At 38.5% G+C, this 17,481-nt stretch overlaps 1 protein-coding gene across 6 annotated transcripts in view; it reads right to left on the reverse strand.

Annotated features, from left to right (window-relative positions):
* cacna1da (calcium channel, voltage-dependent, L type, alpha 1D subunit, a) overlaps nt 1–17,481 on the reverse strand; it is a 63,309-nt gene that overhangs the window by 36,297 nt on the left and 9,531 nt on the right. For all 6 annotated transcript variants that reach the window (XM_086292471.1, XM_086292473.1, XM_086292472.1 and 3 more), the window contains exons 4-6: nt 8,528–8,667; nt 3,902–4,071; nt 892–1,044 (exon numbers count right to left, since the gene is read on the reverse strand). In XM_086292471.1, the coding sequence (XP_086148597.1) occupies nt 892–1,044; nt 3,902–4,071; nt 8,528–8,667 (463 nt within the window). The remainder of the gene's footprint in view (nt 1–891; nt 1,045–3,901; nt 4,072–8,527; nt 8,668–17,481) is intronic.

The following is a 17,481-nucleotide window of genomic DNA, read 5'->3' on the forward strand; positions in this document are numbered from 1 at the left end:
ATATGAGGCATAATCATAAACTTCTCTAACGATACCCATAAAAACAATCAAACTAGCTTACTATATCACCTTTAATCTTGGCCAGTCTTCCCTGACCAGCGCAGGAACTGTTTGAGGAATGCTTCTATAGGTCGATTGCTACCTAAGATCCATTATAACTACTTGTACTTTGCGTCTGCAATGAATGCTGAATTTTCTCCAGTGTGTCAAAATCCTGAACTTTAAACTCGAACAGTATGAAGCAGCGCTGAGCTAAATGTGACTAAAAAAGTCTTTTAACAAGCTGTGCGCTGGCACACAATGACGTGCACCACAGTTCAGGTCGTTTCAGCTGCCTCGCTCTGAGACACCTCAGGATGCTACAGTAGAACTCTGGGTTGGCAGTCTGGCCCAGGGGGGACAAATTGACAGTGCACAACCCCGTGAATGACGAAAAAATGGCGCACACGTTCCTGACCAATGTGCCGCCTTGAGGCTTGGACACTGTAGACTGTTTTACTGAAAACTGCTGCGTGATGTCTGCATCATAGCAACAGACCCTGCTCTCTTCAGCATGAAAGTTGTGTCAGTTTGACACAGAGCAAGAAGGGAGGTCAGGTATGGTTTTTGATAGTCACTGACAGAGGCAAAGAAGATTATGACCACACCCAATAAGTAATTAAAGCACAGAAACTATTACTGTATCTGATAAAGCTATTACCTGTCCTGATAAAAATCCCTTGTACTCATTTGTCTGGGTAAGCAAATCACCAGACTAAGCATTATCCTGATTATACCTTTAATCTGTTGTTGTTAATGGAAAATCACAGCTGACATACAATAACCTCAACTCCTTGTTACTTTATTTAAAAAAAACAATTTGATTTTATATATAAAAGTCAAAGTGCTCACCTGTACTGGGGAAATAGCAGGTTGCATGCATTTTACCAATGAACAGCTCCAGGCCGATAATAGCATAGATGATAATGACAAACAAGACCAGGAGGGCAATGTGCAGGAGAGGGACCATGGCTTTAATGATGGAGTTCAACACCACCTGTAAACCTAAGCAAAGAAAAACAAACACTTTACACAAAGCCCGGCCGTATTTTGTAGTACCAAATGGAAAACACAAACTACAAATTCTACCAGTCTTTGTACCTGTTCTTAACACAAAAATTAGATTCCTGGCTCCAGATGGTGAAGTGGCTAATTCTGTTTGCTCTTGATCTTACTTAGCTTAAATTGCATAAATACATAAAACGTAATCACAACTGTATAATCATTTCACAGACTGCTAACATAAACAAACGGAAGTATTTATGGTTTTCAAGTATATAAATATAAATAACAATGTAGAAAGAATGTAGATACTCCTTTCAGTATATACAGTGGGGCAAAAAAGTATTTAGTCAGCCACCGATTCTGCAAGTTCCCCCACTTAAAATGATGACAGAGGTCAGTAATTTGCACCAGAGGTACACTTCAACTGTGAGAGACAGAATGTGAAAAAAAAATCCATGAATCCACATGGTAGGATTTGTAAAGAATTTATTCGTAAATTAGGGTGGAAAATAAGTATTTGGTCACCTCAAACAAGGAAAATCTCTGGCTCTCACAGACCTGTAACGTCTTCTGTAAGAAGCTTTTCTGTCCCCCACTCGTTACCTGTATGAATGGCACCTGTTTGAACTCATCATCTGTATAAAAGACACCTGTCCACAGCCTCAAACAGTCAGACTCCAAACTCCGCCATGGCCAAGACCAAAGAGCTTTCGAAGCACACCAGGAAAAGTATTGTAGACCTGCACCAGACTGGGAAGAGTGAATCTACAATAGGCAAGCAGCTTGGTGTGAAAAAATCAACTGTGGGAGCAATCATCAGAAAATGGAAGACATACAAGACCACTGATAATCTCCCTCGATTGATTGATTGATTGATTGAATCTTTATTTTGAACATGTTGAAAAAGTATAAAAAAAATAGAATTAAAAGAGACAAATGAACAAAGCAAACAAAAGGAAAACGAGCAACCACAACTCCAAATAACGTCCATGTTCAAAAAGGAGCAGGAAGAAGCATAAGCTTATTTAATCCCACCCCTTTTCCACTATCTAGTATCAATAGACTACAGAAATACCTCCTTGCAATTACATTATATGTTATGTGTAATTTTTTTTTTTTTTTAATTTATTTTTTTTAAATATATACACATATATGTTTCTATCTATCCATACATACGTATATACACACATACGCACATATACACATTTTCAATAACCCCATTAACACCTCAAGGATACACAGCCTACAATTATATATATATATATCCATACCAACAAACCCGTGCATGCACACACACATGAAAATATTAGACAAGAACACCCTATCAAATCTCTACCTTTTCCCTGTACCCTGTAAAAACCATATCCTTAAACCGCTTTTTAAACTGCGCCATGCTTGGACATTGCTTCATATCTTTACTTAGTCTGTTCCACAGCTTCACTCCACACACAGAGATGCAAAAACTTTTTAATGTTGTACGGATACGAGGATCGTTCGATCTGGGGCTCCACGCAAGATCTCATCCCGTGGGGTCAAAATGATCATGAGAACGGTGAGCAAAGATCCCAGAACCACACGGGGGGACCTGGTGAATGACCTGCAGAGAGCTGGGACCAAAGTAACAAAGGTCACCATCAGTAACACACTACAACGGCAGGGAATCAAATCCCGCAGTGCCAGACGTGTTCCGCTGCTGAAGCCAGTGCATGTCCAGGCCCGTCTGAAGTTTGCCAGAGAGCACATGGATGATACGGCAGAGGATTGGGAGAATGTCATGTGGTCAGATGAAACCAAAGTAGAACTTTTTGGTATAAACTCAACTCGTCGTGTTTGGAGGAAGAAGAATACTGAGTTGCATCCCAAGAACACCATACCTACTGTGAAGCATGGGGGTGGAAACATCATGCTATGGGGCTGTTTTTCTGCCAAGGGGACAGGACGACTGATCCGTGTTAAGGACAGAATGAATGGGGCCATGTATCGTGAGATTTTGAGCCAAAACCTCCTTCCATCAGTGAGAACTTTGAAGATGAAACGAGGCTGGGTCTTCCAACATGACAATGATCCAAAACACACCGCCCGGGCAACAAAGGAGTGGCTCCGTAAGAAGCATTTGAAAGTCCTGGAGTGGCCTAGCCAGTCTCCAGACCTCAACCCCATAGAAAATCTGTGGCGGGAGTTGAAAGTCCGTGTTGCTCGGCGACAGCCCCAAAACATCACTGCTCTCGAGAAGATCTGCATGGAGGAATGGGCCAAAATACCAGCTACTGTGTGTGCAAACCTGGTAAAGACCTATAGTAAACGTTTGACCTCTGTTATTGCCAACAAAGGTTATGTTACAAAGTATTGAGTTGTATTTTTGTTATTGACCAAATACTTATTTTCCACCCTGATTTACGAATAAATTCTTTACAAATCCTACCATGTGAATTCATGGATTTTTTTTTCACATTCTGTCTCTCACAGTTGAAGTGTACCTCTGGTGCAAATTACTGACCTCTGTCATCATTTTAGGTGGGGGAACTTGCACAATCGGTGGCTGACTAAATACTTTTTTGCCCCACTGTATTTCAGAACATCTTTGCCTCGTATATTTCATAAGCATGTCGTGTTTTTTTCTGTAAGTTTGTTTATTATTATGGAACTGAGAGCACATGGCCCTTGGTTGCTGATGTAGATGCTTAAAGAAAATAGTCCTCAGGGACTGCACATGGACCATCTGGACTTGCCGTGTTTAACCCTTAGCCCTGCATTTTTCTATTAAAAAAAGACTCATTTTATTGTACGACAGATGCAAAAATTATGTACATTTAATAAATATGGGTTGCCAACGTGCGGAGCTTAAAAGTTCTCTTACTGGGTACTCCTGAGACCAGCCGCAGGGGGCGCAGCACACGGAAGGCTCGAAGGGCTTTAACATCAAATCCACCTGGCTTACCCCCGTGCCCATGCATTGATGCATGGTTATCTCCTTCAACTTCTCCCTTTTCTTCTTTGGTCAAAAACTCCAATGCAACACTAAAGAGTCTGTTGGAAAACAAAGAAAAATCCTTACATTAGTCACCTCTGCATTTGAGGTACATAATGAACAGTGCTGACAATCTTTAACAAATAGTAGATAAAGATTAAAGATCATTTTCGAGAAAAAGCATGGCAAACCTTTGACAGTTCAATAATTAATGTAGGAAATAAAGAACAGATTAAGCAGCATTAGATGTACTGATTCTTATATAGCATTTTTCTACTTGAGCACAGAGTAGCCAGTTTTCATTCAATTCTACTATTTTCACTCGTCAATAATTTATTGTAATTAAGAAACAAACCTTCACGAGCATGAGTAAAACTAAGATGTAACAAGTATGTTGTTGAATGTACGAGGCGCTAAAATGGGGTTAATAAACCTTCAGATTCTGACAAAATGTGAGAATATATTAAAAGTCTTACTTTCTCATAGTTCATAAGCTCCTATTCACATCAGTAATGTCACTAAGTCAATTTAAGGTCTCCAACAAACACTTTTGACATTAAAAATTTTGCCTGGCTGAAAGCTTTTCACTTTGCCGTTATTCCCTCAAAGTATCATTTAGCTGTGAAACTATTATGTAGTGGCATCAGTTTACTTTACAGCCACCCACAAGCCATACTGAAATCTCCAGGATACAATTTGATAAAAAGCAGTCTGAAACCTTTATTAACCACAATCCGCTGTAAATATCATTTTAGACAAAGTAGGCTATTTACATATGTTCCCAGCATGTGTCACAGTCAAGGTCCATGGAACAAATGTGGATCTCCAAAAGATTTGGCCCCTCCTTACTGTATGCGTGGTCTGGGCAGAAATGCTCGCATCTTGCAAACAGCAAACATTACACAAGCACATATCCACAACGTCTGCAAGCTAAAAAGCCAGCATACAAAAATATGTATTTAACGTATTATTTTTTAATCTACCCGCCACCAAAGATCAAATTACAGATTTTCAGAGAAACAAAAGTTTTTCTGTCTTTGTTGAGCAACGGAACCAAATAAATATATGAACAAAGTTCTGTAACTTTCACAAATACTAAGACTTATAGAAAAATGTGCAATATTATTTACATGCAGAGGTATTTTGTTTTACTAAATAGATCAGATATCACTAGATTGAAAGATGGATATTTATAAAATACACTTTATGGACAAAAGTACTGGGCCATCTGTATATGACACTTCCTGGGACATCCTAACCCATGGTATGAAGATCCCAGTACACAGTTTTTGTGCTGATGTTAATGGCAGAGGAGGTTTGGAGCTCTGCAGTTCCTGAGTCAGCAGATCATTGGTGACCTTTACACATATGCCTTCACATGCTCTCTACCATGCTTTATGTGGTCTCACACTTTGTGGCTAAGTTGCTGTGGTCCCTACTCCATTTCACAATAAAATATTAATGTCTGAACTTTCACTTTTCCCAAATTTAGGCATAAAGGGACATTTTTTTAAAGGTCATGTCTGGCCAGCCAGATTAAGCCCAGAATATAACATCCACTGACATCTGGTGCACGGTGGATCTGTATACAAGAGATAACTGTACCATAGGAAGTGGCCCCTTCCGTGGTCGTAAAGTAAAATCAGCAGTGAACAAATCCCTCCCCAAGAAAGAGGACCCTTCATTACACTCAGATAGACATTCCTCATCTAGCCAAGAGGGAAAATCATCTCAACACATTACATCAAAGCTGCGGACTAAAAGCAGGGAATAGAGCTGCCGATAGGCGCTGGAAGGAGTTCTGATGGCTTTTAAGCACAGTCTGCTCCGGCTTATGTTATACTGAGTCACAGCTGTAAGACTGACCGCCTGCCACTGGGGGGTTTATTAGTCATCCAGTCATGCTTAAAAGAAAACCCTCCTTCACATATTGACACCTTTTTGCGAAACATATTTCATAAAGTAAATCAGAAGGATTTTGAACATCAGATTATTTGAAGCAGGTGTTTTCACAGTGTCTCCAGTCAATATTCAAAGGGTCACTCCAATAGGTTTACAGGTTTAAGCCTATTTGCACCAAATCACAGTTTAACTCTTCCTCCTAGAAACGTGTTCCTTTGCAAAATAGTTTTCCAGTTATGTTTAAGTCCAGCACAATCACTGGCTAGATTATAAAAATGTTTTTAACAAATTCACTGAAACACTTATGAACTCGGTCAGAGTTGGCTCAAAGCTTCAAGCACGGCGGACCTTTTAATAAACCAGACCACAATCTTTTCAAAACCTTATCCAAGTACAGCCAGTGAAGAGAAATATCTCTAAAAATGTTTAATAATGCACATCCCAACACTGCAGTAGATATTTTACAGCAAGAATATCAGTGTAGTATATTAAATATGTTGCCAAAAATGTGTCCACTCTTTGCAACATAGTAAAAACTTTGCTTTAATGCATAATAAATCACAAGGACTTCTGTAGCTTATGCAACTTTCTGAGTTTTCTCTTTGGCTTTTAAACTGCACAAAAAATGTATTTATATTAATGTATTATTTAAGATTGACTGCATATAGTGTAAGAAATATTTACCTTATCTGAGCCAGTATGTTCATAAGACAAACCTTGGTTTAGTATGTGTAAAAAAAAGCTGTGGTACATGAAACCAAAATGGAAAAGTAAAAGAAAGACATTCATTAGCGATTAAAAACTGTCATGTGATCATTTTCTACAGCTTAGTTACCATTAATGATTCCTTCCCATCCAAGACTTTATCCAATGTAATCTAAAATTCTGATCAGTGCATCTTTAGAAATCCATTTTGTAGATTTCAAGACAGTACAATGGCTCAGTGGTTTGCACTGTTCCCTCATAGCAAGCAAGTCCTGGGTTCAAGCTTGTGTACCATAGTACACTTGCAAAAAAGTCTGACTTCCTGGTAAAATAAATGTTAAAATGTAGGTTTAAACCCAACAATATAGTTCTTCAAGTTAAAACAAAACACTATTTTTGGATTATTTTTTTCTCTATGGGGAGTGTGTTTGCCTGTCATGAAGTCCCTACACACTACTATAGAATAAATAGTGGACACACAAACATCCTGATGACTGAACTGTGACGATTTTCATCAGATCCTCGCAAAATTATTTCAAATATGTCATTTCAAATTTTAGAAGCTGCAGTCACATTTAATAGTTGGGACAGCCGTCTTTGCATTTGAGTGGATGGCAGATCAACCCTGCATGCAGCATACAGACAGCGATCTGACCCAGCTACCCACTGGACTGTGTGTATTAGAGGAGAGAAAGAGGGAGGAGAGAGGAGAAAAAAAGAGATAAGGCTGAGATAAGGATGAAGATAACACGGGGAGAGTGTGCAAGAGATAGGAATGAGGGCAGAGAGAGGTGGGGAGGTGTAAAGCATGAACCATTTGAGATATGAAAATGGAAGGGGGCAGTAATAAGAACAAGCTGCAGAGACAAAGGAGAGCAGCGTGAGAGAAAGACAGTCAGTGAGAGGAGAGGGAAAGATGGGAGGGAGTGTTGGAGAAGAGATGAAGTATGGAGAGATGGTGACTCACTCCAGTGGTGGTAAAGCTCTGATTTATTCTCTCTGTCTTTTCTGGGTCATATACTGTGGGTGTATGAGGGTCTCTGTTAGCCACTTGGAGCAGAGGCTTAAGCAACTTTAGCTTTAATACTGACTTCTCTTACAAACACTGTAAACTGCAAATGTCACAAGTCAAAAAAAATCCTAAAAGGAGACTAAAAATAGCTAAACCTTGTGACCTGGCCTGCAAACCAGCACATAGAACGAGCAAATATAATACATAAATATTAACAAATTTAACAATCGCAACTAGTTGTGTCAATAAATGAAATAACAAAAAAAAAAAAACTGAACCTAAGATTTTAGATTTCAAACCCCACCATCTGGCCAAAGTTCAGGTAGTGGGTTGCAAAATAATAATTATAGTAAACTAGAACTAACATAAATAACAGTTTTGGTATCTGGTTGACAAAAACTAAGTGGTAACATTTCTGTTAAAAACTGTCAGCCAACCAATTCTCCTGGTGTGAATTTTGGTTATGATCATTTCCCTTTCAATCAATGACTTACAAACTGAAATATTTTCATAACAACCATAGTCATACCAAACGTGAAATAGACACACATGCAGAAGCTGCATTACTGCATGCAGAAATTGCAGTACCAGCACGGGCAGATAATATATTTAAAGTTAAAAGTCGGTAGTGAGTAAAAAACATAAAGTATATTCCAGAGTTTTTAATTTCCGGAACTGATTAAACTAGTTGGCTCCCAGTCCACCCATGGACAGGGTGGACCAGCATGCCTATTACACGCTTTGTCCTGATATCCTGATGGACTGCATCAACTACATCGCTTGCAGAGGATCTCATTATGGTAGTGCCAGCATTCTGTCAAGGTTTAGCAAAGAATCCACCATTGTCCTTTTACCATTTACATACAGAGCATTTATCATTTAACTTGAAAACTTACCCAATCACCACAATGACGAAATCCAGCATGTTCCAACCGTTTCTCACATACGCATTCTGGTGCATCACCAAGCCATAAGCGATAATCTTCAGAAAGGTCTCAATTGTGAAAATGATGAGGAAGGCATACTCAACTGTTTCCTGCAGATACACAAAAAGGCAAAGAAAGAAAAAAAAAAACGAAAACATGAGCAAGGTATTAATACAGACAGTGTTTTGGAGATTCAACACACACAGGTACAGGAATAGGTGCAAAAGACACAGTGCCTATGAAAGGATAAATTAAGCTCTATTTTACTGGTGAGCAACAAGAAAACGACTTTTTGTCGAAGCAAAAATATTTATAAATATTTTACAATTAAATGTAAAAAATTAAGTTGTTTTAACTACTTAAAAATACAGTAAATCTATAATTTACAAGAACAATGTGCCTCCAAAGCAATATTCTCGTCAACTTTCATTGATCAGTAGGCACTGAACTGATACATCAGGACACAAAAATAACCCAGGTTTGCAGAAATGACAATACACAATACAGTTACACTATAGGAAACAATATACAAACAGACCAGATTGCTGTGCAGTTTGTCACAACCCCACATTGATTTTACTGACATTTAAAAAGCAAAAGGCCAAAAAAGGTAAACACTCATTCATAGCGTACTTCCAAAGCACTGAACAATGATGTTCCACCCTAAGATCAGAAATACTGACACGGTGCACAAGAAAAGACAGAAACGAAAGATAAGGACATCAATGTTAGTGTAAATTGTCTTTTTTCTTTTTAGATGTATCTTCTAAATTTTGATTACTGGTTTGCAAACATTTCAACGCTCGATGACAGAGTGTGTCATTGCCTGCAGGACAACCTTCCTCAACACTGCCTGAATGTCTTTGATGGACTTCCTATTAAAGGGAACTTTGTGTACAACAACAGCTATTAGAAAAATATCAGAGAGAGAAGAGTCAGAAAGCCAAGAAAAAGTGACCTCCAAAGGGAAACTGAAACTCCTGATTTGCCTGCAACATAGATATGTAGACATCAAGTTTCACAGCTTCTAAGTGTTGGTAATACTAGTCAGTGTATGAAGTGGACATTGTGTGGCTGCCTGTTCACAGCCATTCAGTGACCAAACACAGTGATTAACTTTTCTTGTAACAACTTGGACAACTTTTGTATGTGGAATCAACATAAATCCCATGGAAATGGCATCTCCTGTGTAAGCTTCACCTATAATCCTGAAAACATTTCAGTGCCTGGAATGTATCTTTGAATATGCAAAATTAAAATAAAATTGTGACCACTGTGTACCACTAAAAAAGGGCAAATCTACAAAAGAGCCAGTAAGAGCCATGCTAAAATGGTTAAAACCAATTGACTAGTTTGGAATGAAAGGCATGAATGTATCAGAGAGCTATAGAGGTTAAAAAAAGGGACAAACACTCTCTGAACAAAATCTGTGTTTTTAGAGGGTATATACAGATTAGAACGAGTGATGTAACTCAGCAGTGCGCCTTTCTCCAGTTGTTTCAAAGGCAGAGAGAACACAGGAACATTAAGCCATCAGGTTGAGGTCAACTGGGAGTGGATCTGACAACAGAGGCGGGCAAAGGTAGTATGTGCATTTAAGACAGTGAGATGTTTGTGAAAATGGGGGTGAACACACTAAAAGGTGACATAGCACCATTTAGAAGAGTCCTCGCACCTTTTGCTAAGATGTGAAATCAGAAAGAAGCTCTTTGCATTTTTCAAGCTTGGCAGGTCAGCATAAACTGCACAAAGGCTGGCATTCAAAATATCTGCCAATCAGTACAGCAAGCACTAAATGTATCACAGGCAGGAATTTAACCTTAAACACACTGCGGAAAAATGCATGCATGCACACATACTGTAATATACATAATAACCTCGTCTGCCTGAGGGAGTCTTTAATCCCTTTTCTGTGCTCCTTTTCACGATAAATGCAGGGGTACTGTGGGCTGCAGGGCTCGTTTTCCCAACAGTTTACTGCAGATTGTGAGAAGCACTTAGCCCAGAATAAGAGACATGGGTGTCTTTGTTACTGAAGTAAAAGGTTGAGTTAAGCTTACGGCCGCTGCCTCTATGACAGAGCACGCTGAGGCCACAGGGAGCAGAGAGAACAGAACGATTCATGTGAGGATGGAAGGAAAGTGACAGAGAGACAACTGAACAATTTTAGAGGCAGCAAACAGAGAGGCGGTCTCTTGCATTTTTCTGTTGTTGGTTAGCAAAAACATATAAATAAAAGTCAAATCATATGCTTTAAAGCAGCCAACACACTTATGCATATATGTGTGTGTGTGTGTGTGTGTGTGTGTGTGTGTGTGTGTGTGTGTGTGTGTGTGTGTGTGTATATATATATATATATATATATATATGGATAGATATAGATAGATCACTAGCAATTTAGCAATGACTGTGAAAGCATGTTAAATATAATAGCAAATGATAACCGTTCCCTTTCAATTAACCAGCAATTTATTCATTCATCAGCAACGGTGGCAGAAATAGAAAGAGGGAGAGAGACAATAAGAGAAAGAGAGCAAGGAAAGAGGCCTTTGGGGATGACCATAAATATCTCTGACTCATCTTATTGTGCTGTAAAGACACTTACTGTAGCATGTTTCCTCGTCTAATACAGTTTATGAACGATATATGTAGTTAATAGTTTACATCACTGCCATCCTCTTAGGTATATCACGACACATAAAGCACATGTGCTTACACATGCTTACTTTGCATATTTAGACTCAAAAATGCACCGTAACGGCAAAAGCAATAAACTTAGAGTAGGATACTACACGATATAACACAAGTTCTTCCTCAAGCCCCACAGCAACAACCCCAACTGGCCTTTCTCTGCCACAGGGTAAGTGTTCGTGTCTACAGGCACAGCTCACTTCATCTCACAGAGCTCACTTCACCATATGACATATGATGCTAACCCACTGAACCATGCATTCTTCTACATAACACGCCATATGACTGAGCCAGGCGGACAGCAGTAATGTGAACCTATTAACAGTTCAGATTGGCCTGTCCGCAATGCTCATGAGCTGCAATTTAGCTTTCTCTAGACTTCACACAGAAATGACAAAATTCTAGATTTACAAAATTAAAGACATAAAGCTTGTTGTGTAATTTTGTCTATGCTGTTAAAACACTGTGGCTTAATATTTAAATCTGAAATTGCTCTTGAATGAATACATAGTTTTAACAAAGCAGCCTAGCAACCAATCAACATGCATCATTTTGCAAGAAGATAGATAGAAATACCCCTCTAACTTCTGTCTCTGGTTTAAACAGACAGAGCTTATAGACCATTAGCTTGGTTTCGAGACTGCACAGAAGGTGAAATATTAATAACAGTAATCTTTATATACCCTAGAAACCTGCCATACTACCCCTAAAAGTAGGGCTGGGCCATATCATACCATTCATGGTAATACCGGTATAATGTTGGCCAACGACAAGAAAATGAAATATTGCGATAGAATATGGGTAAAACGCGCATGGCCAGTGGCTTTGTTTTCATACGCACATGGCGAAAAAGGCACGGCGGTGACGGAGAATGACAAGGGCGAAAGCGAATCGTTGAATGAAACGGATGAACCAGAATTGGTTTGTAAAAATGCTGCAACTTCAGTGGTGTAGAACTGGTTTAGCTTTCGTCCGTCAGATACACAACAAAGCACTATTTTTGGTAGAGCATGCTAGCGGGCCGTCATTATTACCGTGTTTTTTGGTAAATACGGCACACTTAAAATCAAACCTTTGATTTTTCTGAAAATCGACAGTGCCCCTTATAATCCCGTGTGCCTTATGTTTGGATTCTGGTTGTGTTTACTGACCTCGAAACGATTTTATGTACACGGCGCTCAAAAATCTGTCAAATGTTTTAGTACGACTTTGCTAAGCTACGAAGCCGCACCGCTTGATGGATTGTCGGAGCATTACGGCTATCGTAGGCAGGAGCCTCGCGGAGTGATACATACGGTGCTTCAACGTAATATTACCATACTGTGTGTGTATAAGCTCTTTTTAAGTTTTGTGGATATTATACATGGTTATGCTGAGGATATGTCGGCCAATTTCCACTGGAAATGCCTTTTGGTTAAACTGTCAGCAAGGAATTTGCATTTGCACTGTTACGTTTTTATACAACTTTGAGCTTGTTTAAGTGAAAATACATTGATGGGGTTTTTTTTTTTTGCAATAATAAAATTGTGGAGTTGTAAAGTATTTTGTCTAGTGTCAATTATATCGTCAGTTATATCGTTATCGCAAATTTTCAAATCTATATCGTGATAAATAAAAGCCAAGTTTGTTAGCTTATCAATTTTCAACTTACATATCATGCCATGTGAGCAGTTCAGAAATGTTTTAATTTATCTTTAATATGCAGATAAGTACCAATCTCTTACTCTCATTAAAAATATAAACTTTCTCGTTCACAAAATCTTTCCTGTTGTTGATGTTTCCTGATGTTCCTTCAAAAATAGGTATAACCACCACAAAAAAGGTAATTACAGAATGTCAAGCTAAAAGATACACCAATCGCTCAGCCCTTTTTCAGCATGTCCGTTCAACTGGTCGATCTCACATAAGTCTCATTATGAGCTGGTCCGTTTCATGCATCCACAACCAGTGTTGGTCAAGTTACTTAAAAAAGTAATCAGTAACTAATTACTGATTACTTCCTACAAAAAGTAATCCCGTTACTTCACTGATTACTTATTTTCAAAAGTAATTAATTACTTAGTTACTTAGTTACATGGTTACTTTTTAAAAACACGATTTACAGCCTGAATAGGTGATAAAGCGATAGATCTTTCAGCCTAAGTCTACTTTTTCTACATAATCCATCATACAAAATGTAATCAAATGGAAACGTCTCTTTTTAAAACTTTAAACTTTAAATCTTTTAACTTTATGCATCAAGCAAAAACTTAATTATATGCAACATTCTCTGACTGGAAGAAATTAGTTTAACATTTAAACCTATTTTCTGCACATTCCAGCACATAAAATAAAATATTTTTTTGTGTTTACACTCTTTCAAATAGATGCAAGTAAAACACAGCAGAAAATAAATAAAGTCAAAGACTAGCGGTCCAGTTGCTCTATTTTCACCTGTAAAGCAGGAGTGGGGTAGGCGGAGGTTTACCCTGGTGCAGGTGTGCCGCAGCGGTCAGTTGAAGAATCCGCGAGTTTCTCTGTGAATTTCCCATTACGTCGTAGCTACTCGGTGCTTGCTTGGAAGTTTAGGGGGTTTTTTTGCTGTAAAAAGCAGTTTTCTTCCCACGCACAACGGACACTAATATTTTTGTCACTTTTTATGGAATCAAACTCAAAGTAAGGTCAGTACTTCCACGCTTTAAACGCTGCACGCTCATACTCTCTCCCCACTCGATATATTATCCATTGTTGATCTGCACACAGCTGTTGTCACGAACGTCGCACTCGCTTACGTCACTGTCATGAGACATTCTCGCAAAAAAAATCACGGTTTTAGTAACGCAGTAACGCAGCGTTCCTACGGGAAAGTAATGGTAATCTAATTACCATTTTTGCAATAGTAATCCCTTACATTACTCATTACTTGAAAAAGGTAATCAGATTACAGTAACGCGTTTCACGTTACTGCCCATCTCTGTCCACAACACAACACAGCGCAGCAGCACAGACAAAAAAAAAAATTGCACGCTGACTCACGCGCAGCCACACAGTAACATGTTTTGAGCTTGGAACCCTTCACCGTGAGTAACAACACAAACTTCACTAAAGTAAAGTACACGGAGACCACCACAAAAATATTCATAACAACAAATCAGATCAGACTGTTACACTTCACCTACCTAGCTTAACATGAACATTTAAAGAAGCTAACAAAGGACAAGCAGCTAAAGTGATCCAGAGTTCAGAGCTAGCCAGGCACGGGCCAGCAGCCTCAGTATGAGCCTTGGTATGAGCAACAGATCAAAACAATTAAAGGAAAAATTACAGAGATGACCGAAACACAGAAAACAGTTATTGTCCTGTTATCTGGTGACATTATAAACATTATGGAAAATACTTAAGTACCTATTGTCACAACCTGAGACCTCATGGTTAATCTTGGGTTTGACCAGAAGACAGTTAATTTCTTAATGCACTACATGACCACAGCAACTTCTGGTGCAGACCTAACCTACTCTGGAGCAGGTTAGAGATGAACAGGCACAAAATCTCAGCCTACTAACTGATCAGTTATTCAGATTCTTAAACTGAAAAATAAAAGCTGAAAATGTTTTACCCGCATCTAAATATTAACTAAATGAAATAAGAATCGCAATTCATCAGATTCCCCTATGTCTTAATCATAGAGCTGTTATACTAAGAAGTCTGCCCACTTACACAGTCAGCATTTTTGCCAGTTTTCTGTCCCGACTTTAAATAGACTAGATTTTTTTATTATAGTCTTTTACAGTCTTACTGACCAAAGCACTTAAAGTGCTCACACATTTATACAGAGCTTTTAATACCTTTATTCTAACGCACTGATATTCTTCAACCTCATTGGTGTTAGACTGTATTATGTGTTTAATTGCTTCATATTGTTGTAATGCTGCAGTTTTACTTTTCTTCTAAAATGTTTGCCAACACCACCCCATTGGCTTCATACTGCAGCGTTCGGCAGGAGAGTCAAGACCGCTGAGGAGGAACACACAAACCACATCATCAAGACGAAGGCTAATAAGTTAGGAGTCAGGAACATAAGACTGGAATAAAAATATATCAAAAATAAATCAGGAATCTCCACAAAGATGATGACATAAACCAGGGTTAAACTTTTTTATTGCATTAAACTTTAAACCTCTAGATGTGTTGAAAATGGTCACAATTAGACTGAAAATATGTGCAGGTTCCTCTGACATAACATGTGCAGTGCACATTTAATTTGCTGTTTGCTCTGTTTTCATAAGTACCTGATTGTCTCTACTGTATACGTACCTGTAGGAATATCTGAGTATGAGACAGCGAGCCCACAGATGGAAATCAGAGTATAAATATGCATGTTTGAGTCCATGTTTGAGTGTATGTCATATGTAGAACAATATAGGGTATACACACTCCGTCCAAATATAAATTCCACAGTTACCAGCTATGGGACAGTTTGAGAGCAGATATCTCTCGAATCTTAAAGAAACATTACAGTGTCATTACGGATCTGATTCTGCACTGAGTAGACATACACTCTCACTCTCCCGCTATCGCCCTCCCCCACGCCCTCTACATCTCTCTTTCCTTCCCCTGTCTGTATAGATCAGTCAGTGCCATCCAGCCAAGCCAGGGGGGGGGTGAGGGCAGCCAATATTTAGTGCTTTTTCACCGCCTACTCCTGCAGGTTTTCACAGTAAATATCTGTGCTTGAGTGTGCAGTCTATATTGGGATGGCTGTTCAAGTGTTTATCAGGTACATCTTTTAATAAGACAGTAATCAGATTACCGGTTAGTCATATGTTTAGTAAACTGGAATATTTGTAATATGGTATTCATATACTTTTCTCAGATATTGTAGCATTTTCAGTAATTCTTAACTACTGATTACAAATACAAGAATAACAAAAGCAGGAATGCAACAAATTGAAATCTGGCAACTACTCTAAGAAATACCATAATGCACTGCGCATCTGCCCTGTGCTCTCTTTTGTATTTGTTCATGTGTTTGTATGTACAGCACATAAATGTGTCTTTTTGTGTAGCTTATGTGTGCGTATCTGAAGTACTGTGGGGGCGGGCAGGAGTTGCGTGTGAGATGTGGATGTCACTCAGCCAAGGAAAACACTACTGTACAGGTCATCTTACCCACACTGCTAAAATGAATGTCTCAACAAAGAAAAAAAGGAAACATAATAATATATACACATATTTGTTGCATAAGAGATAAGTGATAGCTTTTCCCTAAAGCTACATAGTCGACACACAGCTGAGCAGCGATGTAGCTGCTGAATAAAACTGTTGTCATTTCCTCATTTGAAAATGCTGCTGTTGTCAGAGATCAGGTAGTTTGTCTCGCCACAGTTACAGCTCAGTGGAGGGGAAAAAACAGGATTGAGTTTTTACACTACAGTAGTTATCTACAATACCACATGACCTGTACAGAGCAACAATGCTTCTGACAGGAAACAACACAAAACAACCTAGGAAAACATGGGAGATGCAAACTTGACAAAGAGGTACACAGATGCATATACAGTGTATACACTGCCAGAACTATAGCACTCACTGAATGAGACCCAGGTCAAAGTAATCAACAACAGGTGGACACAATCAGGGGAGGTCAGACAGGAAGCAAAACTAACACATCAGAGGAAGGAAAACTATCTTTCAAAATAAAACAGAAAAAATGCCAAAAGACATGGCACATAAACTACTGACACATAACACGTGAACACAGAGAAACCAAGACATGAACAAGGAAATAAGACAAAGGATAATGCAAATGGAAACCAGAACTAAGACTTACATTATACTATAGACAAGGCCCCAAAACAGGAATCCAACATTCACAAAAATCATCACCAAAATCTAAACTTCATATATTAGAACAACCAAATATAAAGAGTCCAAAACTGACAAACATACATGTAAAATTTTTACGACAAAATCCAGGGACGACAACATATTTTATATGAAAATGTTGTTTTAACTGAAATAAAACCACAAACACTCATTTTCAACAGAGAGGTCATGAAGGTTTTCTTGGATCTCATGAATCTTATGAAGGGTTGGTATAAAGTTTGTCAGTGTAACATGCAAATAGAAATTCAAATACATCACATTATATTTCTAATCATCATCTATCATCAACAGCAAATCAACAAACGCTTAGGACAGCAAACAAAAAATGGCAACTTCTCTTTTTCCTCATGCAATCTTGATGAAAATAT

Source organism: Aulonocara sp. 'chitande type north' Nkhata Bay, linkage group LG5, assembly GCF_057382095.1.
Source record: "Aulonocara sp. 'chitande type north' Nkhata Bay isolate Kocher_YH1m ecotype deep benthic linkage group LG5, A_spYH_male_GT1.1, whole genome shotgun sequence".
Classification (NCBI taxonomy): Eukaryota; Metazoa; Chordata; class Actinopteri; order Cichliformes; family Cichlidae; genus Aulonocara; species Aulonocara sp. 'chitande type north' Nkhata Bay.